This window comes from Cibotium barometz, chromosome 17 (assembly GCF_041138505.1).
Source record: "Cibotium barometz isolate CiBa-2024 chromosome 17, ASM4113850v1, whole genome shotgun sequence".
NCBI lineage: Eukaryota > Viridiplantae > Streptophyta > Polypodiopsida > Cyatheales > Cibotiaceae > Cibotium > Cibotium barometz.
In genome coordinates, this window is record NC_141062.1 from 34991105 (window position 1) to 35015003 (window position 23899).

The 23899-nt window shown below is 46.6% G+C and overlaps 1 protein-coding gene across 6 annotated transcripts in view; it reads left to right on the forward strand.

The window, feature by feature from the left end:
• LOC147629924 (uncharacterized) overlaps positions 1-23899 on the forward strand; it is a 48981-nt gene that overhangs the window by 19479 nt on the left and 5603 nt on the right. For 3 of the 6 annotated variants that reach the window (XM_086810885.1, XM_086810886.1, XM_086810887.1), the window contains exon 4: positions 1528-1719. The exons of 2 other annotated variants lie outside the window; for them this stretch is intronic. In XM_086810885.1, the coding sequence (XP_086667011.1) occupies positions 1528-1719 (192 nt within the window). Of the gene's footprint in view, positions 1-1527; positions 1720-23899 lie in introns of those variants that run through there. One more of the 6 variants, XM_086810890.1, reaches the window with a different exon arrangement.

Below are 23899 nucleotides of genomic sequence, written 5' to 3' on the forward strand. Positions count from 1 at the left end.
CCAACGAACCTCTTGGGAATTCTTCCGTGTCTTGTGTTCCTTGCCTTGGGCCTCATACTTGTGCACTTTCTTGTGCCTTGGACTTGTGCACCTTCATCTGGGACTTGATCGGTGTTTAGCCTTGCTGAGCCTGATGCTCCGATACCAATGTTACATGGTCTTCCTCCCTTCAAGCGCTGGCCGACAGCCCTCCATTTCCACCTTCAGTTAAATCCTTTGCCAAAGCTGCAACCTATGCTCCAAAGTCGGGTTTTGATCAGTCTTTATCTGGTTGTCCTCTTCAGGACTAGCTCTGAGATCAGCCAGTGCATGTCTTGCACATGACACCACTCGTGACTTAGAGCTGTCAAGCACGCACGCCACATGGGCTTAGGAAGTACGTGGGTGGTCGACAACAGGGCACGCCTTTCAAAGATATCCCCATGCATCGAGCGACAACAGGTACGCTTTTTCTTGGCCAAACGTCAAAAACTCTCCAAAAGGGAAATGGCAGCCAGGCGTTCCATGTAACCGTTCCCCCACGTTCCTGTGGCTGTTCCCCTGGGAATTCATTCCCCCATGTGCATTCCACCTGGTTTAGGCATCTCGGCCTTGGGGGAACGTGTTCCACCGTTCCCAACGGGTGGAAACAGCGTTCCCCTGCTACTATGGCTGTGATGCCTTGTACTCTTTCCACTTTACGGAGAACCACTGTGGAAACTCATGACTCTTGGCTGTAAAGGTCCACCTTCATGACTGTGAAGGCCATTGCTACAGAACTGCCTCTCGACCCTGTTTGAAATGTAAAATGCCCTACACCATAGCTTCACATGGCATGATGTTCGCACCATGATGGCCATTGCCATAGATCCAGTTCCTATGCAAAAATATGCCTAAAACAAGGATAAGATCTAACAGAATTCTCTAAGCAAGATCAGAAATCACTAATGAAGATAAAAAAATCTCTAATCAAGATCAAGAAACCCCTAAGCGAATTCAAGAACTCCAAATCTTGCTGAGAACAAAGACAAGAGCTCAGATACCAATGCAAGAAAGGGGGTGGGTGCTCTCAACCAGAGTACCACAGTTTGTACTCATAATGGAGTACACACATAGCTTCTCAAGAGGGAGAGCTCACCATGAAAGCTTGTTCTAGGCAGGAAGATTACTAAAATGGTAATACGTCAAAAAGATGTTCAAACTATCTCAAAAGTGACTTATATAGTCACTTACTCCTAGGACCTTTCACATGTGAGCTGCCCATAAACCCAAGTCCTATGACCCATATCATATGCTTAGGCCCTCATCCCAGATGTGCATGTGCAATACAACCAAGCCCGTGGCTCGTTTTTCTTCTTATTTGTGGTGGAGGCCATGAGCAATTTCCTAGGGGTGTAGGATACAAGTCTTTAGGGCTTTAGACTACCGGTCACACTAAGAAGACCAATGGTGACAGGTTGCTTTATTCTGACCTCTGGCTTCTGGTTCTTAGTAGTTGCTTGAGAATTTGAGTCCTTGATTTTAACAATTGGTTTTTGCTACTTATAGGTGCCAGATGGGTCATTCTTTAGAGTCTACATGGCTTATGTTATGAGTTATTTGAACTGGTTGCAATTATTAGACCCACAAGATGATCCATGTTTCAAAGCACACGTCAAAAGGCGGCAAGCTGATTATGATATATACTCTTTTGAACGGGATCCTGCCATCAAATTATTTTCTGTATATTTTGGACAAAAGGTGCCACATTATACCACTTAGTTTTTGGATTTTTATTGATTTGGCTATCAAGTTTTTGATTAATCCATGTCTGGGATAGTAGATTTATTGCAAACCATAGTTTTTTGTTATTTTTAGGTAGGCGTTCTTTGAAACCTGTGGATACCTTGTCTTGGTGAGGGATTGTGTGGTTTAACTATATGCTTGTGTACAAAAATGATCAGCCATGGTAAATCAGGGAAGTCTATGATATCTTTGTCTTATCTTGGTGTATGTATGTATATATATTTTCTCAAAATGGAGACGGCTATCAATAAATTAACATACATCTAGGCTCTTTATTTTAAAGGGATGGTTTTAAAAAACAAATCACTGCTGGCGGAACCATATAGGAATAAGATGATTCCAGACAGTATCCAAACCTGAGCCATGGTAAATGATATCTTTGTCTTGTCTTGGTGTATATATGTATATAAATTTCTCAAATTGGAGGCTGCTATCAATCAATTAACATACATCTAGGATTTTTTAATACAGAAAGGGATGGTTTAAAAAAAATCACTGCTGGCTGAACCATATAGGAATAAGATGATTCCAGACAGTACTCAAACCTGAGCCAGACATGAAGGGCTATATACCTAAATATGCATGAAGCCTCTCCATCTGTATTTGGCTGTCCTAGAAGGTCCCTGAATCCTGGATTTGAGAGCATGAGTGACTCTTGACAAGATAATGACCAGATACGGTCTGAGTATGGAAGGTTTGGGCTTTTTTATGGCCCCAGTACAGTGCATTCTGAAGACCCGTGCCATGCAATCAAGCCTCCAGTCAGTGTCCATTGCAGAGTTAAGTGTCGAGTCCAAAGGGATGACCTGCATTCTCTGACTGGTCACTCCATATATGGCATGATCGATTAGTATCCCCTCATAGAAAGGTTGAGGCCCAAGTTCCATGAGCCAATTGACGAGGCCTTATACAAGATAACATGGCTTCCTGTAAGTCTAAAGCCACACATAAAGTGTTATCGCAGTTCCATGTCGCCATGTGAAGCACATTTGTGGTCTCATAGACCCTGCCCCGTTAGGCAGGGTGCCTCTCCATAATTATGACTCAACCACGATACGCCTCCCATTTGCCTGCCTTCCGGGCTTCCATGACCTGTAGCATTCTGGTCTTTTGCTCCACCTGCAAGGGAGTGAGGTCGTTTCCCATGTAGATCTTTGTGCCTTTCACAGCAGCTTGCTTGGTCATGATGGCATAGCGGGTGAGGGCATTCTTGAATTTGACGAGGAGAGGCCTTTCTGTGGTCATTTCTTTTCCTGCACGCCATACATCAATGAATGGATTGTCCTCCACACCCATCCGTCTGCATAGCTGCTCACCATCTGCTTCGGGAGAAGCTCCTGGTGGAACTCCTATGACCTGCACATTTAGTGCTCTACCTTGCTTCGCTGGTCCTCATCAACAATGACTCAACCATCACGATACGCTGCCCATTTGCCTGCCTTCCATGCTTACATGACCTGTAACATTCCGATCTTTTGCTCCACCTGCAAGGGAGTGAGGTCATCTCCTATGTAGATCTTTGTGCCTTTCATGGCAGCCTGCTTCGCCATGATGGTGTAGTGGTGAGGGCATCCTTGAATTTGACAAGGAGTGGCCTCTCTGTGGTCATGTCTTTTCCTGCATGCCATACATCAATGAATGGATTGCCCTCCACACCCATCTGTCTGCATAGCTGCTCACCATCTGCTTTGGGAGAAGCTCCTGCTGGAACTCCTATGACCTGCACATTCAGTGCTCTACCTTGCTTGCGCTTGTCCTCATCAATCATGGCCACCACACGGAGATGCACTTCCACCATAACCTAGATAATGTTTATCAAGGTCATCTCGAGCCCCAACTCTCCACTCTTGATCTTTCTGCCCCACTGTCCACCATCATGGCCTAGCTCACGACCTTCTTGCATGATCAGCCCGCATCTCTTTCCCCTCCACACACCACTCTACCACCAAGCCTCGTGGTGGATCGCTCCTTTGATGTGCATGCCCGTTCCATGGCTAATCTCCGGCATGAATAGCATTATCCGTAATTAGGATAATCAGTTAGGACAGCATTTAGGTTATCTACAGCAGTAGAATCATCATTACCATCAGTAGCATCAGCATCAGCAGTAGCATCTCAAGCACCGAGCCCACCAATGCTCCTGTCCTAGAAAGGAGCGGAAGGTACTCGCGGCAAAGTCAGAAAGCAAACTGTGACATGGAATAGGCGCTCTCCCTGCTCCGCCCGCTGCTGGGTCGAAACGATGCTGCCAAGGTCTGAAGAAGGCCCGAGCGCCCTTGATTTCAAGGGGACTCATGGCTAGGACCTGGGCCACGCTCTGGGCTGTCTCAAACTCGATCTGGTAGTGTCCGCGGCCCAGTAGAGCTGAACGTCCAGGATCTTGCCCACATCTGCAAGAAGGCGGGCCTGGAGAAGATCCCGGTTCTCCCCTCTGCTGGGGCGAGTGCCAACTATACGGCAGATGGTGGAGTGTGCCTGGAGGCGTTCCACCTCTGCGGTGAGGCTCGCTTCCTCTTCTGGCGAAAGAGAAAGCCTGATGGGGGTATCCTCAGGGGCGGGTGAGGGGGCTGCGGAAGAGTCCCTCTGAGGTGGGGCGGGAGGAGTCTCCATCAGAGTTTGAAGCTGAGTCGAGGGCGAAGCGAAAAACGTAGGGTCATGCAAGAACCGAGCTGCACAGATAAGGCGGAGTGGGGAGGGCAAAAGGGGGATGGGAGGAAAAAAGAGGGGAAGGGGCGGCAGACAGAGGGGGGCGGAAAAGAGGGGGAGGGGCGGAAGGCAGAGGCGGAGAAGAGAGGGGGGGCAGCGGAGAACGCAAGGAGGGGGGGGGGGCGGGGGGGCAAGCGCGAAAGGGGGGGGGGCTGGGGGCAGGCAGGGGCGGCAGGACGCGGAGCAAGGGGGCGGCAGCGGGGGGCGCGAAGATGACGGGGCAGGCGGGCAGGGGGCGATGGGCGCAAGCAACACAGGGGTGGGGTGAGAGGGGGCGGCGCGAGCAGGCGGGGAAGGCAGTCACGAGGGCGGGGAGGGGGGGTGCGAGCAGGCGACTTGAGCAGGGGTGGAGGCGATAGCTTCAGCGAGCAGTCCGTTCTGGCTCTTGGGTTATAAGTTATAAGTTATAAGCATTCAAATTTCAAACTTTAATGTTTATTGAAATTTGAAACTAAATTCTAATACATTGCTTGTCACCTGATCATTTTACAATGTAGGTGAATGTGGATGCATTCAAGCTCATAGGGGACACTCATGAGAGTGTAAACAAAGTGCAAGATGAGGAGGAGGAGAGGATCTATGCAGAGATCTATCGAGAGCTCGAGTCGTTTGATTGACGACCTACTCGCACTCGTCGTGGGCGTGAAGCTAGTGGCAGAGGAGTGCAAGTAGAAAGCCTTGGATGCACGGTTCGTGGTGCTTCCAGGGACATAGTGCATACCTATGTGCGGCGTGGTTCGGGTAGCTCCACACTCGCTCTTGCAGATGAGGATGCTCCCTTTGGCTTCTCACATGAGCTTAAAGAGCCCGAGTTTGATGATGAGGGCAACCTTCTTAGCGATGGCGACTTCGGCGAGGCCACTGATGTGTCCTCTTCTCATGAGGATGATTTCAGCGAGAGCTCTGATAGTGATGCCTTTGTCTAGTCTCTCCTTGGGCCTTGGCTCTAGCCTCTCTTTTTGTACTCGTGCCTAGCACGCATGATCGCATCGCACCTCTATGCTTTATGTACTTTTGTTTGTCACTTCAAACTTGTTTTTAATGATATTTTGGTTTGAAACAACTTCTCTAGACTCTACCCTTCCAAATTGAAAATGTCTATGTTTTTAGGTGTTCTTTAATAAAAACAACCATATTTTATCGTACGGTATCCCAAAATTTCATATCGTACCGAAAATTCCTGTACGTATCGTGTTTTCATACTGTGACAACTATGGCAGCCAATGATCTTATGGATACTTCTTTTGGAGATGTTCCTACAGTGAAGAATAGTGGGCTAGTTTTGCTCACTGCATCTCAGGAGTTTGTTTCTCCTGTTGCCTTGCCTTCAGTTTCTGTGCATGCTTCTCCTTGCCAGGATGATATCTCTGGTAATGTTTTTGAGGAAGACAGTGGGCTATCTTTGCTCACAGCTTCTGAGGGGGATTTGTCTCCTATTGCTTCACCTCCGACTCTTTCTTCGTCAACCAGTGACTAGGATGTGTTGTTGGTCCCTTTGCCTTCTATGGAGGAGCGAGCTTCTATGTTGTGTGATGCTATTGAGGAGGCTACTACTACTTCAATTACCACTACTGTGAATGTTCCTATTTCCCTTACTCTGTGTGAGGATTCTGGATTGTGGTCAGGTGTGTCCGTGACCATACCTGGGGGGCACAGTGGTACTTCCAGGGCTTGAAGGATTGGGATTTGGATTTGGTTGGGCTTGTGGAGTCCCGACATGAGTTTTCAAAGGGGGCAGTTGAGGTCTTACAACTGGCGATGCCGACCTTCGAGGAGGATGCTATTGTACAACATCATTTGGCTACTCTTGGTACAGCGTTGGAGCAGATGGACTCTATTTCTTTTGAGGGTATTATCTTCTTGGAGCTACAGGCTTCTAGGGATCTCTGTGGCACTGTGTTTATATTTGGGTTTGGCACCGATATTTGGAGTAACACGACACAGCCTACATGGTTGTTTTCTTCTAGTGAAGTAGTGTACCTGGCAGCTTGTTCTGTTGCTTTTGTAGCTGAGTTGCTGTGGAGATTGCTTGTGGAGCTTTCTTGGTACCTGTTGTTGCTGCATTCTTTTGTCTTTGACAGAGGATGACTCCTTCGGCTTCTCGGATTTTGTTCAGCATCTGGTGCTGAGAGGGGGTGTTAGCACATTCATCCCCAGTTTTTTCCCATTTCTGGTGTCCTTTTGGTCCCTTTTGCATGTCCCTTGATTGTGGGATGGCCACCCCTATTTTACATGTTTTTCTAGGATTTTTCCCAGGCCATATGGTATTTTCCCAATCGGCCAGCTACTCTACTCTAGTCGGCGAGCTTATTCAGCTCCAGTCGGCCAGCTCTCCCCACCGGTGGGGTTGGCCTCTCACTTTTGTATCTTTTGCTCCCTCACTTATGAGACTGCTTGTGTCTCTTGCTTGGGACTGTCTTGCACTCTCTATTCAGCACACTCTAGTGCCCTTTTGCTTCCGCTCTGTGCACTCTTTCAGGGGCAGCCATCACAAAAGCTTGGGCTCAATCATAGAAATATGCACAATCTCGAAAGGAGTGTCCACCACAAGTACCAAGGTTGCCACCAAAGCCCGAACCACCACAATACCCCGTCTGCAAAAGGGAATGTCCACCGGAGAGGAAAACGCAGCCAAAGAGAGGCTGCTATCCTGAAAAAGGTATAGTTGGAACCATCCAACTTTGCAGAGTCAGAGAACATATGAAGTGTAGTCGGGGCAGCCATCACAAAAGCTTGGGCTCAATCTCAGAAATATGCACAATCTCGAAAGGAGTGTCCACCACAGGTACCAAGGTTGCCACCAAAGCCCGAACCACCACAATACCCCCTTTGCAAAAGGGAATGTCCACCGGAGAGGAAAACACTGCCAAAGAGGGACTGCTGTCCTGAAAAAACAGGCCGCCTAGATCCAAACTCCAAGTAGAAGCAAAACGCTGATGAGAAATTACCTTCTGGTTGTAAGTGATGAAGCCAAACTGAAGGGAAAGCAATTAGCAGAAGCTGTCCAGAAAACGCAATAACCAGAGGGCTGCAAATCTGAGAAAAACGCAGAGGCAAAGGGGCTATAGACAGGGCTGTGTCATCAATTGGCCAACCATTCCATCTCCAGTTTTTGCGTCTCGTTCACTTGAGGCCAGGCCAGTGTCTCGTGTGAAGAGGCCAGTATTTTGTTGACATGGACGGGAGCCAGACTGGTGCCACCCGTGTGTTAGCAGGATGGTGTCGTATGGACGGGAGCCAGATCAGTGCCACCCGTGTATGACCTGGACTGTGTTCGATCCATGGGACTGTCATGCCATGGAAGAGCCAGTATTCGTGCCGTGTTTTGCCTATGGGACTGTCACACCATAGGGAAACTCGTGCCTGGAACTGTGTCTTACCTATGGGACTGTCACTCCATAGGAAGACCAGGTTTTTATGTTTTTATGTCGTGCCAGTTTTGCGCCGACAGATATTTTTGTACTTGTTCCATGAACGGGAGATATGTCCATGTTACTTTGCACATGCACACATATTTTGCATGTTTGAAACTGTTTTCGCATGACATGTATTTGTGTGTTTGCCTGCCTGACGTGTTACTTACTGAGCGGGGACGCCTGCCAGTGAGTCGTGAAGTCTGCTCTGTATTCTGACGAGTTTTGTTGCATGTGAACAGGTGGTAAGTATGTCGCACTTGTTGTTTTAATGTTTTTTATTCTAACCCTTTATTTTATAAGGTTAGGTGTTCACACTTATTTGAAAGTGGGCACCCCCTTTGGGCACCCACTTTGGGGCCAAGGTGGGGAGCCCCACTTTTAAGTGAGTGTGGGGGTGGGCATGGTCACCTACCCCCACTAATCCCCCACATGCATGCGTGGGTATCACCAAGGTTAACTCCACATGAATATTATTAAAAAAGCTCCCTCCTTCAAGCGTGAAAACCAATCGCTTCCTTCAGGCGTTTATTTCACCAACCTGCGCCTCCTCTCTTACAAGCGATTGTGGCCCCTGCACTACTGGCTGCAACCAAACATGCTCCCAGGCGGTTGCTGCTGAATCTATATGTGCCTCTACTCCTACAGCAACCAGGCTGCGGGCTGTGTCTCTGAATAACCAGGCGCATGATCCTCTCTCTCCCTCTGGCGCATGTTCTTCAAGAGGGCGACTGCTGCAGTACCCTCTGCTGTTGGCTGCGCCTGCCCCTCTACAGGTGGCTGATGAACTGCTGCGCCTAACCCATACAGGCGACTGCTTCTACCTCTCCCACACAGGCGCATGTTTGTACCTCTACTGCTAGCGACTGCACCTCTGGATGCTGGCTGCGTTTCTGTACAACCAGGCAACCAACTCTTGCATCTACACCACCTTCCCTCCTGCAGGTGACTGTGTGCCTCCATCTCCTCCATCAGGCTGCCTTTTCTCCACTGCAGTCAGCAAGGCATTTCTCTCCTAAGGCGGCTACTCCAACTTCTTTTTGGCAAGAGGTTGTGTCTTCTTTCATAGGCGGTTGCTCTCTCTTCTTCAGGGGGCTATATCTTTCTACAGGCCACTACTCCCCTCGACGTGCTGTTGCATCTTGGTGTCCGTCACTAGTAACTGCACACATGGGTATTGGTTTCCTATCAACCATCTACAAGTAAGTGATTTTCAGATTTGAGTAAAGTATTATATGTTTAAATCTAATAAAAGATTCATCCCGCTCGGCCAACACCCGTTCGGTGCCGGGTTGTCCAAGCTGTATTGGCGAACCTCGGTCCAAAGGTGCTGAGATCGGGAGAGCCAGGCGTTAGTACGAGAGCGCCTGTTTGTGCGTGGTCTCGGAGTGAGGCGCTCTCCGCAGAGTCTAGTGAAAGCACAGGACCGTAGAGATTGGGCCACACCAGTGGTCGTTCTGCTTCGAGCTTCTACATCGAAATTCGAGCCTACTTGTTTGGTATTGTTTTCATATGTACATGGACATTATCTGGTTCTTGGAACCCATGGAGCATTGTATTCATTAAATACTCCCAATAAATATATCATATATTGAGGGGGGGGTCGGCCCGTTCCGGCCCCAGTGCTGGTGTCCATTTTTCCATTCCATTTCATTTCATTTAAATTTCAAGTTGTTTAAAGTTGTCCATTTCAAATTTGTGGTTTTAAAGTTGTGCTATTAAGCGTGTGGGTGTCCAACGGAGTCTTTCCCACTTGACGGGATCGGTTTCATTGGTATCAGAGCACGGTTGTTTCCCTCTTCCTAGTGGGGAAACGAACCTGTGTACTGGACATCCCGCTTTTAGCAAACTTTGAACACAATGGACAGCCAAGGCAACCCTTTGGAAGTGCCTAATTCGAGGGGTCCCTCTAGTGCCTCTCATGGGTCTGATGCCCTGCGTGGTAGGCACAAGCCCCTTGAAAGGGTTATGGATAGTGAATCCAAGGGTCAACTGTCTCCAGGAAAGACAGTTATGCTTGAACAAGAGCCTGATGTTATGAGGGCTGAAATGGAACATATGAGAAAACTTTTGCAGGCTCAAGAGCAAGAGTTGAAGTTTTTGCATGAAGATCCACATCTACAAAGTGCTATTGAAGCCAGGAAGGCTGATGCTATGGTTGATGTAACCTTTGAATCAATGGCTCGTGAAGTGGGCAAGAAAGCAAGGGAGTTGGCACTTGCCTATCTCCTTCGCAAAGGTGATATCAAAGAGGGGGATGACGGAGAGCTGAAATTCAGAAATCCACCTCGTTTGAAGCATGGAGATCTCGCATCCCAGAGGCTGAAATCTTTTATGCAAAAGGAAGAGGTGACTGTCACCTCTCGACATGCATCCTCTCCCCAAGGCACTAAGCCTGACAGATATATGTATGCCAGTGCTCATGGAGGGCACGAAAGTCACATGCATGCAAGATATGTATCTCATGGTGACAGGTCTACTTCCAGAAAAATTTTGCCTTCTGAGTTGTCTCATGGAGAGACCATGCCATATGCAGGTAAGTCACATGCATCTGAGTTTCGAGTTCGTGGAGCACATGCCACCGTGCCCCATGAAGCTTCTATGACGGCCCATGGAGCCCATGCAGACAGGGCTACCCCGTTGGATAAGGGGAAAAGAAAAAGAGAAGATCATGAGCCTCATGCCAGGAAGCTCAAGGAATTCAAAGCAGGTGATAAATCTGTCAAATTTGATGTCTTTCATGGTGAACATGATGCTTCTAAGGTGTTAGCGTTTGTGGCACAGTTCGACATTGCTTTTAGCGATGAGGACTTTACAGAAAAGTCAAAGGTGCGCCATGCTAGCATGTTTTTGAAAGGGACTGCTGCTCATTGGTGGATCACTGAAAAGATCACCAAGGATTCCATCTCTACTTGGAAGGAATTCAAAGATAGACTTTATGCTCAGTTCTTGCCACCCAATGCAGAGCAAACTCTCACTCAAAAGTGGGACAGGCTGGAACAAAAAGATAATGAGAGTGTGCAACAGTATGTTAACAAATTTTGGAAAGTGTTGCTGGAAGTGACTCCCTTCATGCAAATCACAGAGGATGAAAGAAAGAGGAAGTTTCGTTCTGGATTGCAACCAGCATATAGATCGGGTATTGAATTGCACCCAAAACATACGTTGCAACAACTCACAGCTTCTGCCCTTGCTACGGAGCAATTGGTGCTCAAGATCAAGCAAGATCAAGGAGGTTTCAAGGGGAAGGACAAGGCTGTCCCAAATCAGCAAAAGGGTGGACAGCCACCTAAAAAGAACTTCCGGGAGCCTTACAGGGGTGGTAAAGCTGAAAATAACACATCAAAAGAGCAGGGCCCAAGGAAGAACAAATTTGGATTAACTCCGGAGCAAAGAGAGCAATATGCTAAGGATGGAAAATGCTTTTCTTGTGGTAGCAAAGACCACATGTTCCGACAATGCCTAGATCGCAAACCACAGCACGAGGACAAGCACACCAAAGCAAATGTTCATGCAGTTCCTGATGTGCAAGGTAATACAGGTCATGATGCAAAAGAGCGTATGGTTTGCAAGGCTTGGGGGCAAATCAAGGATCAGCCCGCACTCTTTATGTTTGATGACTGTGCAACTGACAATTTCATCTCTATGCAAATGGCAGCTGCATTGGGTATTGAGGTTGAAAACATGGGACCTCAGATTGAAGCCGAAGCTGCATTTATTGGTAAAGAGGTGCAGGTTACCCCTTTGATTGGGAAGTTGCGTATCCATATCCAGGGCTACCTTGATAATGAGCATTTTCTAGTTGCTCCTCTGAATGGATGTGATGTATTGTTGGGCAAGCCGTGGCATCATAGGCTTGAGCCCCGCAAAGACTACAAGTCTAATATGATTTCCTTTATGCATAAAGGCCGCATGCATTTTATTGATGCTGGCAAAGAAGGGGATTCTATCCCAGTTGTATCACACATCCAAATTAATAAAGCAATGAAAAAGAGTCTTTCAGCGTACTTGATTTTTGTGCGTGATAGTCTTGTGCCAAATCATCAAAATGTTGATGCTATGTATAATGATAGGCTGAATTTTCTTAATGCATTCAACGACTGTTTTGCTGACTCGTTGCCAGGTGAATTACCTCCCCAAAGGCCCGAAGATCATCGCATAGATCTTGTGCCAGGTAGTTCTCCACCTAACAAACCCGCATACCGAGTGAGTGCTGCACAACAAGAAGAAATTATGAAGCAAGTAAACGAGCTTTTAGAGAAAGGTTTGGTTCAGCCCAGTTCCTCACCTTACTGCTCTCCTGTGCTTCTTGTTCAAAAGAAGGACGGATCATTCTGTATGTGTGTAGACTATAGAGCTTTGAACAAGCTTACCATCAAGAACAGATTTCCTATTCCACGTATTGATGATATCTTGGATAAGCTTGATGGTTCAGCTTGCTTTAGCAGACTTGATTTGAAGAGTGGTTATCACCAGATACGCGTGGTGCCACAAGATGTCCATAAGACTGCATTCAGGACAGCCTTCGGATTATATGAATTCTTGGTAATGCCTTTTGGTCTCACCAATGCTCCTGCTACTTTTAATCGTATGATGGATAGGATATTCCGACCCCATCGCAAGTTTACAGGAGTCTTCTTTGATGATATCTTGGTTTTCTCCAAGAATGAGCAGGAACACAGAACTCATTTGGTCACAGTGTTCGAAGAGTTGCGGAAGCATAAACTTTTCGTCAATGCCAAGAAAAGTGAGTTTTTCCTTTCAGAGATTCATTATCTGGGACATATTGTATCCAAGGATGGAGTTACAATGGATCCTGCAAAGGTAGAGACCATTCGGAATTGGCCCGAATTGCAAAACGTACATCAAGTACGTAGTTTTCTGGGATTATGTTCATATTACAGGCGTTTCATAAGGCATTTTGCTATGATTGCCACTCCTCTACATGATCTCACAAAGAAGAAAACTGCTTTCAAATGGACTTCAAAGGAACAGGATGCTTTCTTGCAGCTCAAGCATGCGATCATTTGTGGTCCAGTATTGATTGTTCCTGACTTGCACAAGTCATTCGTGGTTGAATGTGATGCTTGTGGTGATTGCATAGGAGCTGTCCTAAATCAAGAAGGGCATGCAGTTGCATACGAGAGCCGTCGTTTGCATGATGTTGAGCTTCATATGGATATCTATGAGAAAGAGCTCTTGGCTGTAATTCACGCCTTAAAGATTTGGAAACATTATCTTCTTGGGGCTGAATTTGTAGTCAAGACAGATCATCAAAGCTTGAGATACTTTTTATCTCAAACCAAGCTTTCAGAGAAGCAGATGAGAATGGCAAATTTTCTTTCCATGTTTCATTTTCAGATTGTGCATATTCCAGGAAAGAAAAATGTCGTGGCCGATGCACTATCTAGGAGGCCTTATGTTGCTGCAGTCTCAGTGGCCTCTCATGGAGATCTATCTGCTATGAGAGATTTGTATCATTTAGATGCTGATTTTTGCCATATATGGACTGATTTGATGGCTGGTCATTCACATGCCTCTTATGTTATCAACGAGGGTTATCTCATGAAGGATAATTGCCTATGTGTGGTGAAGGATTTGCGTCCAAAGGTTATGGACGAATGTCACGCTCCACCTTATGCTGGTCATAGAGGTATTATGCCTACTACTCGCATGATTCAGAGGTATTTCTTTTGGCCAAGCATGCGTAAAGACATTGAGGCTTATGTGCGTGCATGTATCACTTGCCAAAAGGTGAAATTTGATAGGCAAAAGCCTCCTGGTTTGCTTCAGCCATTGCCTATTCCTATTGTGGACAGGTTTAGCAAGCAAGCTCACTTCTTGCCCGTCAAGAAAACCATCAAAGCTGATCATATGGTAAAGCTTTTTCTTGCTAATATTTTCAAGCATCATGGTATGCCTAAATCCATTGTTGGGGATAGAGATCCCAGGACTACAAGCCTATTTTGGAGGGCTTTGTTTGATAATATGGGTACTAAACTTGAGCTTTCATCAGCTTATCATCCCAAACGGATGGCCAAAGTGAAGCTGCAAATTCAGCCGTGTTGGATTTGTTGAAGTGTTATGTGGCAGATCAAAAGAGTGCATGGGAGAAGTATCTTCCACTTGTTGAGTTTGTCTACAACAATACAATCCATGCTTCCACAGGAAAGGCTCCATTTGAGATTATTTACGGCAGAGTGGTCTTGCCACCCATCCTTCGTACCAAGGATGAGATTTTTGCAGCTGATGAATATGTTCGTGACTTGGATGTTGCCTTTGGTCAGGTGCGGACAGCCATTGCAAGATCTTAGGATAAGCATAAAATGGTTGCTGACAAGCATAGAAGGGACATGGAAGTCAAAGAAGGTGATTGGGTATTGCTGAAATTTGAGAAGGCTAGGCTTCGGAAGAGGCCAGGACGACAAGGATCATATCCTAAGCTTTCTCCTCGCTATTATGGACCCTTCAAGGTGATTCACAAGATCAATGAAGTGTCCTACAGGCTTGCTTTACCTAGTCATTGGAAGATTCACAATGCTTTTCATGTGAGTCTATTTCGGAAATATGTGGGGCCAGATCCTGATGAGCCTGTCACAGAAGATCCGCCAGAGATTGAAGAGCTTGAGGAGATCCTCCAGCCAGAACAGATTGTTTTTCACAAGGAGAGAAAGCTACCTGCAGGAAAGCTTTCCAGGAGATACCTTGTGAAGTTTAAGAATTATTTGCCTATTGATGCCAAATGGGTAAATGAGGATTATTTTGCAGATTATCCGCAATTGTTGCAGGCATATCTTGAGGCTTTTCAGTTGAGGTCAACTCTTTAGAAGCCCGGGGGGATGTCACCAATTGGCCGACCATTTGGTCCATCTCCAGTTTTTGCGTCTCGTTCACTTGAGGCCAGGCCAGTGTCTCGTGTGAAGAGGCCAGTATTTTGCTGACATGGACGGGAGCCAGACTGGTGCCACCCGTGTGTTAGCAGGATGGTGTCGTATGGACGGGAGCCAGATCAGTGCCACCCGTGTATGACCTGGACTGTGTTCGATCCATGGGACTGTCACGCCATGGAAGAGCCAGTATTCGTGCCGTGTTTTGCCTATGGGACTGTCACACCATAGGGAAACTCGTGCCTGGAACTGTGTCTTACCTATGGGACTGTCACTCCATAGGAAGACCAGGTTTTTATGTTTTTATGTCGTGCCAGTTTTGTGCCGACAGATATTTTTGTACTTGTTCCATGAACGGGAGATATGTCCATGTTACTTTGCACATGCACACATATTTTGCATGTTTGAAACTGTTTTCGCATGACATGTATTTGTGTGTTTGCCTGCCTGACGTGTTACTTACTGAGCGGGGACGCCTGCCAGTGAGTCGTGAAGTCTGCTCTGTATTCTGACGAGTTTTGTTGCATGTGAACAGGTGGTAAGTATGTCGCACTTGTTGTTTTAATGTTTTTTATTCTAACCCTTTATTTTATAAGGTTAGGTGTTCACACTTATTTAAAAGTGGGCACCCACTTTGGGGCCAAGGTGGGGAGCCCCACTTTTAAGTGAGTGTGGGGGTGGGCATGGTCACCTACCCCCACTAATCCCTCACATGCATGCGTGGGTATCACCAAGGTTAACTCCACATGAATATTATTAAAAAAGCTCCCTCCTTCAAGCGTGAAAACCAATCGCTTCCTTTAGGCGTTTATTTCACCAACCTGCGCCTCCTCTCTTACAAGCGATTGTGGCCCCTGCACTACTGGCTGCAACCAAACATGCTCCCAGGCGGCTGCTGGTGAATCTATATGTGCCTCTGCTCCTACAGCAACCAGGCTGCGGGCTGTCTCTCTGAATAACCAGGCGCATGATCCTATCTCTCCCTCTGGCGCATGTTCTTCAAGAGGGCGACTGCTGCAGTACCCTCTGCTGTTGGCTGCGCCTGCCCCTCTACAGGTGGCTGATGAACTGCTGCGCCTAACCCATACAGGCGACTGCTTCTACCTCTCCCACACAGGCGCATGTTTGTACCTCTACTGCTAGCGACTGCACCTCTGGATGCTGGCTGCGTTTCTGTACAACCAGGCAACCAACTCTTGCATCTACACCACCTTCCCTCCTGCAGGTGACTGTGCGCCTCCATCTCCTCCATCAGGCTGCCTTTTCTCCACTGCAGTCAGCAAGGCATTTCTCTCCTAAGGCGGCTACTCCAACTTCTTTTTGGCAAGAGGTTGTGTCTTCTTTCATAGGCGGTTGCTCTCTCTTCTTCAGGGGGCTATATCTTTCTACAGGCCACTACTCCCCTCGACGTGCTGTTGCATCTTGGTGTCCGTCACTAGTAACTGCACACATGGGTATTGGTTTCCTATCAACCATCTACAAGTAAGTGATTTTCAGATTTGAGTAAAGTATTATATGTTTAAATCTGATAAAAGATTCATCCCGCTCGGCCAACACCCGTTCGGTGCCGGGTTGTCCAAGCTGTATTGGCGAACCTCGGTCCAAAGGTGCTGAGATCGGGAGAGCCGGGCGTTAGTACGAGAGCGCCTGTTTGTGCGTGGTCTCGGAGTGAGGCGCTCTCCGCGGAGTCCAGTGAAAGCACAGGACCGTAGAGATTGGGCCACACCAGTGGTCGTTCTGCTTCGAGCTTCTACATCGAAATTCGAGCCTACTTGTTTGGTATTGTTTTCATATGTACATGGACATTATCTGGTTCTTGGAACCCATGGAGCATTGTATTCATTAAATACTCCCAATAAATATATCATATATTGAGGGGGGGGTCGGCCCGTTCCCGCCCCAGTGCTGGTGTCTATGTTTCCATTCCATTTCATTTCATTTAAATTTCAAGTTCTTAAAAGTTGTCCATTTCAAATTTGTGGTTTTAAAGTTGTGCTATTAAGCGTGTGGGTGTCCAACGGAGTCTTTCCCACTTGACGGGATCGGTTTCAGGCTGAATCTGGGGCAGCAGAGGGAATCGCTAAACCGGGAGCAATGATACCATGAAAGAGTGTACAGAGCAGAAGTGCCAAGCAAGAGACAGAAGTAGTCTCATAAGTGAGGGAGCAAAAGATAGACTAGGCAAGATACAAAACTAAGAGGCCAGCCCACCTATTTATAGGTGGGGAGAGCTGGCCGACCAGATATGCTAAATCTGGCCGACTGGGCATACTGAAGCTGGCCGACTGGGAAAATGCATCCAGGCTGGGAAAAATCCCAAAAAAATATATAAAATAAGGGGTGGCCAGCCCACAATCAAGGGCCATGCAAAAGGGACCAAAAGGACACCAAACATGGGCAATGAATGTGCTGACAGGGATGTCATGTGCATACGTGTGCCATGGCTAATCTCCGGCATGAACAACATAATCCCTGATTAGGGTAATCAGTTAGGACATCATTTAGGTCATCAACAGCAGTAGAATCATCATTACCATCAGTAGCATCAGCATCAGCATCAGCAGTACGATCATCATCATCAACAGCACCAACATCATCATCATTATCAGCAGCATCAACATCATCATCATCATCATGGAGTCATGGGACCTCTGTCGGCTGATTGTAGACAGGCTGTCAGCAGCCATCAGGGACCCATAGCAGCAAGCAGGGCACCACCTGGTGTGAAGGCCAATCAATGTGGGCAGGCAGTACAGTATGCGCAGCATTTTATACATTAAAATCATAATAGTGCATGTCCAAACCTAGCCGACAACACCTATATATGCACTCCAGGCATATATAAATACATGAAGTTATAATTCAGTTATACGAATCAGTTCATTCTCATCAATCAGTAGAAGATATGTAAGGCCAAAGGTCAACCCCTTATGGGGCTGACCAAGGGCTCAGTCATGCACAAGCATTAAAGCAACCTTTTTGTACCATATTAAATACACAAAAACCCTGACACCAATCTCTTCTTCTCTCTCCTGTGTCTTAATCATGTTTATTCTATAACTTGTTCTTAATCAAGCTTAGGACTGTGGATCAGTACAGCAAGGCTTCCGCGCATGCAACAACTCCTCAACATAGTTGGTATGATGACGAGTGCAATTATCACGACCCTGTGTTTTCTCTTGATAGTATGCAGACGTGCACGGGGACATGGTGGCCAGTGTGAATGGCATCAGTTTGGGGCAAATTGCTTCATGGACTTTAGAAATTCTTTTTTTTAAGGTTTCCCATGTGTGGACAACCCCAAGTGTGAAGGGGACAGAGAATTTAATTTAAAAGGTTTTATAACCTTTGGTGGCCCAAAAGCTAATTATGGAGGCTACACCACTTTTGGAGACACGCTTCTCTTTCTCTCTCTTGCTTTTTGGGAAAGGGCTGCTGGCGGGCAGCGTTACACGCTGGCTTTTTGGAAAACAGCTGTTGGCGGGTCTGCGTTGCTGGTCATCTCTTGCTTTTTGGGAGAAGTTGCAGGCGGGTTGCGTTGTTGTGTATACAGGCGTTGCTGAATACAGGCCATGGTCTGCCTTTTGGAGAGTGAAGCTAGTTGGTTGCTGTGCTGCGCTACAGAACAGAGATACAGGCCTCCTTTGTCTCTCTCTCTTTGGCTTCTGGAGGACAGTCTGGCTGCTGCTGCGCATCAATACATACAGGCGCCTGCAGAATCTCCTTCTCTTCACCTTTGCTTTTGGCAAGAAGCTGATTGTTGGCTGAACTGTTGTTCGTACAAACAGTGCTGTCGACTTTCTCAAGGAGGCGAGTGCGTGATTGCTCTAGCCGGGACAATCGCCAACTTTCCTAAGGGGGTGAGCTTGTGGTTGTCTCATGAGAGTCACATCAAAAGCTTCAACATGTGGAAAGTGAAAAGGAAGTGCAAGATTGTGTGTCTTTGCCTATATGAGGTGAAGAGCAAAAGCTGAGGATGAAGCTCAGGAGAAAAGACACCAAGGACAAGATGTAGTCGGCCAGGAACAAGAAGCAGTTGAAGTGTTATGGTGCAAAAGATGGGTTGAAGGCTATGGATTTTGACACTTTGTCACCGGTGGTATCTTCACGGAGGCTTCATGGGTTCGAAAGGCAGTCTCTTTCTATGTTAGCAGTGGTGATCTACTATGCTTCATTGGGGACTTGTGCTTACCACTTGGGTGGAGTGTAAGCAAGTTTTGGGTGCCTAAGGATGTATCAGATGAGGCTCAAACGGAAGTGGAGGAACTTGATGAGGATCTTATTCCCGAGCAGATACTGTTACACAAGGAAAGAAAGGTACAAGGTAAAGTTTCGTGTCGCTATCTTGTGAAGTTCAAGAACTGTTCACCGATGGATGCGAAGTGGATGGAGGAGGGTGACTTAGCAGATTCACCTAAGGTATTGCAGCTTTATCTTGATGCCTTTGAGTTGGAGCCGACTCTTGCTACGGCTCATTCAGGTTCAGCAAAGCTGGGGTCTGGAGCATTGCGTGATGCTCAAGAGGGGGGTAGCACCTCTGCTCCCTTGTTAAGACAGGCTCAGTTGTCATCTAGGAGTCACTTGGTGACATCTTTGTATTCACCCGAAGGTACTGATAGCTGACAGTACATCTGCTTATGGGACTTCTATAATATTGTGTACTAGTCACATGAGATGGTAAAGTTGGGTATGGTTCACAGTCGGCTGCACCATGAACTATTACTGCAACTATGGATAACTCTGTCTACACTTATGGTTAACAGAGATGGTTTTTGCCTTTGGAACTAAGGTATGACTTGAGGAAGATTGGGACATTGATCTTTGTCATATGGTTCTGGCTGTTCTTGACCACAGGATTGGTCAATTGGATATTGAGATAATGCTATTTGTGGAGCTGGTCTCCTTTGGAATGGCATGGTTTGGTTGAGCTCAAAATCTGCGGCAAATTGAGCTAACACTTCGAGACTCTATGGAGGGCATAACTCTCGCGAGTAGTCCTAGAGTTGGTTTGGTTCATAGATATATGGATCGAACTCTATTTGTGCATGTATGCATACACTTTCTGAGGTATTATTGTATTCTGGTGCCATTGGATCCTGGTACCCTTGAGAATACATTGGGAATACTCCGGATTGTGTCGTGTGAGGCATGTATGTTGGTATGATACATCAAGTACTTTATTATGTTCATGGATGCACCATTGGGTGTGGCTCCTGCGGGATGGCCATGTACAAAGTGGGTAAAGCATCAAGAGGGACATACGTGGAACGTACTTAGTGGATGTATTGTTTGGATGCATTGAGTGCTTTCATATGCTCATGTTGTACCACCAGTTGTGACTCCTGCGGGATGTCCATGGGCGTAAGGCTTGCGAGCAGCCCTTAGACTGTTACTTTAGAGTTCTTGAGGAGCATATTGTTTGCGAATGCATATGTGTCATGCATATGTGTGTCATATGTAGAATGATGCATGGTTTTGTTTTTGGCTAACACAGGTTAAGTGTTTCCACTTGGTTTTAGACTTTTGTTGCAGGTTCTGAAGGAACAAGCAAGTTTTGTTTCTCACTTTCACGTGACGGTGTGGCCATATTGTGCAGGATGATTGTCTCATCACCCAAATGCACTGGAGGGCCATTGCTTTGGTCATATGGCGCATCTTTGCTCATAAGATGCCTTACTGTGCCATTGAGTGCAATCGAGGATGCTTCATATTTTTCAAGAGGGGCGTATGTCACGACCCTGTGTTTTCTCTTGACAATATGCAGACGTGCACGGGGACATGGTGGACAGTGTGAATGGCATCAGTTTGGGGCAAATTGCTTCATGGACTTTAGAAATTCCTTTTTTTAAGGTTTCCCATGTGTGGACAACCCCAAGTGTGAAGGGGACAAAGAGAATTTAATTTAAAAGGTTTTATAACCTTTGGTGGCCCAAAAGCTAACTATGGAGGCTACACCACTTTTGGAGACATGCTTCTCTTTCTCTCTCTTGCTTTTTGGGAAAGGGCTGCTGGTGGGCAGCACTACACTCTGGCTTTTTGGAAAACAGCTGCTGGCGGGTCTGCGCTGCTGGTCATCTCTTGCTTTTTGGGAGAAGTTGCAGGCGGGCTACGCTGTTGTGTATACAGGCGCTGCTGAATATAGGCCCTGGTCTGCCTTTTGGAGAGTGAAGCTAGTTGGTTGCTGTGCTGCGCTACAGAACAGAGATACAGGCCTCCTTTGTCTCTCTCTCTTTGGCTTCTGGAGGACAGTCTGGCTGCTGCGCATCAGTACATACAGGCGCCTGCAGAATCTCCTTCTCTTCTCCTTTGCTTTTGGCAAGAAGCTGACTGCTGTTCATACAAACAGTGCTGGACATAGAAGCGTGGACTGTAGGAGGGGAATACAGGGTTGGACAGCAGGTTCACTCACAGGTGTGCTCTCTCTCGGCTGCAAGACAAGAGGCGCATGGCTGAGCAGGTCTCTCTCTGTCTTTCTCTCTCTCTTGGAAGGGAAGGAGTGGGCTGAAGGAGGCGCATAGCTGGGACTGTTTTGAGACTGTTTATGGGCTGTTTTGCTTGGCTGCAAGTACACTGTGTACATGGGTTGTTGGCTGCAAGTACAAGGTCACTTGGTTATGTTTCTTGGCATGGGAGCGACGCAAGCTCTCATGGGTGCATACCCATGGAGCAGATTGCTTTCTTCCTACTTGGAAGGAACAGAGAGACCTGCAGTTTTGGGCAAACCTATGTAACATAGTTGGGGGGCAGAAATACAGCCAGACATATTCAGTAAGAGCTCTCTCTTTTGTTTGTGTGTTGTGGGGACCTTGGGAGGAGAGGATCTGCAGATTATGCCACACAAGGGTCAAGACAGAGGAGCAACCCTTCTTCTTGGGCTTCTCACTGTCACCCTTGTCAGCATCTTTACCAAGAGAGGCAGCTGAACCCCCCTTAGGCATCTTGCCGTTGGTAACAAATGCTTTGCCTTTGGCCTTTCCTTGGGCAGCAAAGGCTTGATCCCCATGCTTTATGCCAGACCTGTTCACACTGGATTTCTCCTCTTGTAGGAATAGAGACACCAACTCATCAAATGAGAATGAGTTGGGATTGGCCTGCATCAATAACCTGTGTATAGTGGAAAAACCTTGATACGTGTCAGGGTATTCGGAGTCTCGTGTGTGAAAAGCCCTTGTATGTGTGTGTGAACACTCACTTATGTGAGGTAACTGTGTAAGAGTGTGTGAACCATCTCTTATAGCTGTTTATGTGTGTATGTGATAAGCAGTGATGTCATGGGCACTTGCCATGTGTCATTGCCCTAGTGTGTGTTGTGTCAAAAGATAAGGCTCTAGAGGCCTATAAAAGCATTGTGCTCTTTGAAGCTTTCAACACATCAATCAAAGCATCTTTGAGTTGACTATGCCTCTCTCTTTGAGTTTGTTACATCTCTCACTCTCTCTCTACTGGACGCATCACCGTGAATCTGTTTAAGCCTCCATATGTGCTGGCTCTGCTAACCCTAACTACCACAGGGGCTGATTTGGAATGTTATGTAAATGGTGGGCATACGTCTCCGAGATGAGAGGGTCCGTGATGGGTGTGGGTGTCTTCTTTTCCTCCAAGATGCACCATGTGTTTGAACTATTTACACTTAGAAAGAGTTGGTACAATATCTATTTGCGCTTGGCCAAGAATGCTTGCTTCTTCCTATGGGTTAGATTGTGGAAGGTTCTTTGAATTTCACATGCAAAGATGGATCTCCTTTTCCCATCCCACCACTACCTAATCGAGCGCATCACGCACACCATGCCTTCACTACAGCTTGCTTCTTTTTGACATCCACCCCTAACCCCCCATAGTCCCATTCACTTGCATCCACTTTCACCATGATCTTGACTCAGTCTACAATGACCACTTACACCACACATCCTGCATCTATCTCGCATGAATTCATTCAAGCCACATTCCTACATACCCTTTGCTCCACAGCCAAAAAACCAGGTCGACCACCTCAGAATGGGTGGCATGATGATGAATGCAAAATCACGCGGCTTCACCTTCTTCGGGTGAATTCCCATATATGTTGAATAAGAGCAGGAGATCCCATCAAGTAATCGAGAGTGCTCGAGCCCACTATGCGGAAAGCACGTTGAAAGCAAGTCACTCTATCTCATACGGGCCAATGGGACATCCCATTGCAGCTCATGCATGAACCCATGTCCAAAAAACACTTGCCTTAAGTGTTGATGGCCCTAGTATCTCGGGATGATTGCTGCAACCCCATCGTCATAGGACCTATTCCTGGCCGAGATAAGCACATCCACATGAATTGGGCTTCCTCATCCCTCCGCCAGACCATTGTGAGCACTTTGTGCATATGAGGCCTAAATAAGCATGGCACTCCTCCTGAGCCACGTAAAGCCCCCCCCTCCCAAAAAAAAAACATTAAACAAAAGAAAAAATGAAGTACCGGTTTGGCTCTTGTGTGTAGACTCCCATACATACCCTAAAAGGTGGTTTGGCTCTTGCGTGCCCTGCATCTCCAGAGGTTTGACAAAAGAAAAAAAGAAGTACCGGTTTGGGCTTGTGTGCGCCCTGCATCTCCGGAGGTTTGACAGAAACTCAGTACGAAGGGCTTTGTGTGAATATATGCTCTTATGTGTGTGTGTGTGTGTGTGTGTGTGTGGAGTGCGTGTGAGAGCATATCTTGATACAGAGTTCTACACCCACTATTGGGCATTGATGACATTAGTGGGGATGTCGTAGTATCTAGTCCATACTATGCATAATGGAGTTGATAGTTATCAGTACATAACATGCACGTTCCTAAATGGTGAATTTGGGCATGTTCCTGGATTCATCTAGGTATAAACTCATCATAGCCCTAAAAGAGGGATACCTGAGATGTTAGGGTATATATATATACCCTAACACCTCGGATACCCGAGGTGTTAGGGTATGTATATATATATATATACATACCCTAACACCTCGTAGGGTATGTATATATATATATATATATATATATATATATATATACCCTAACACCTCGGGTATGTATGTATATATATATATATATATATATGTATATATATATATATATGTATATATATATATATATGTATATATATATATATATATATATACCCT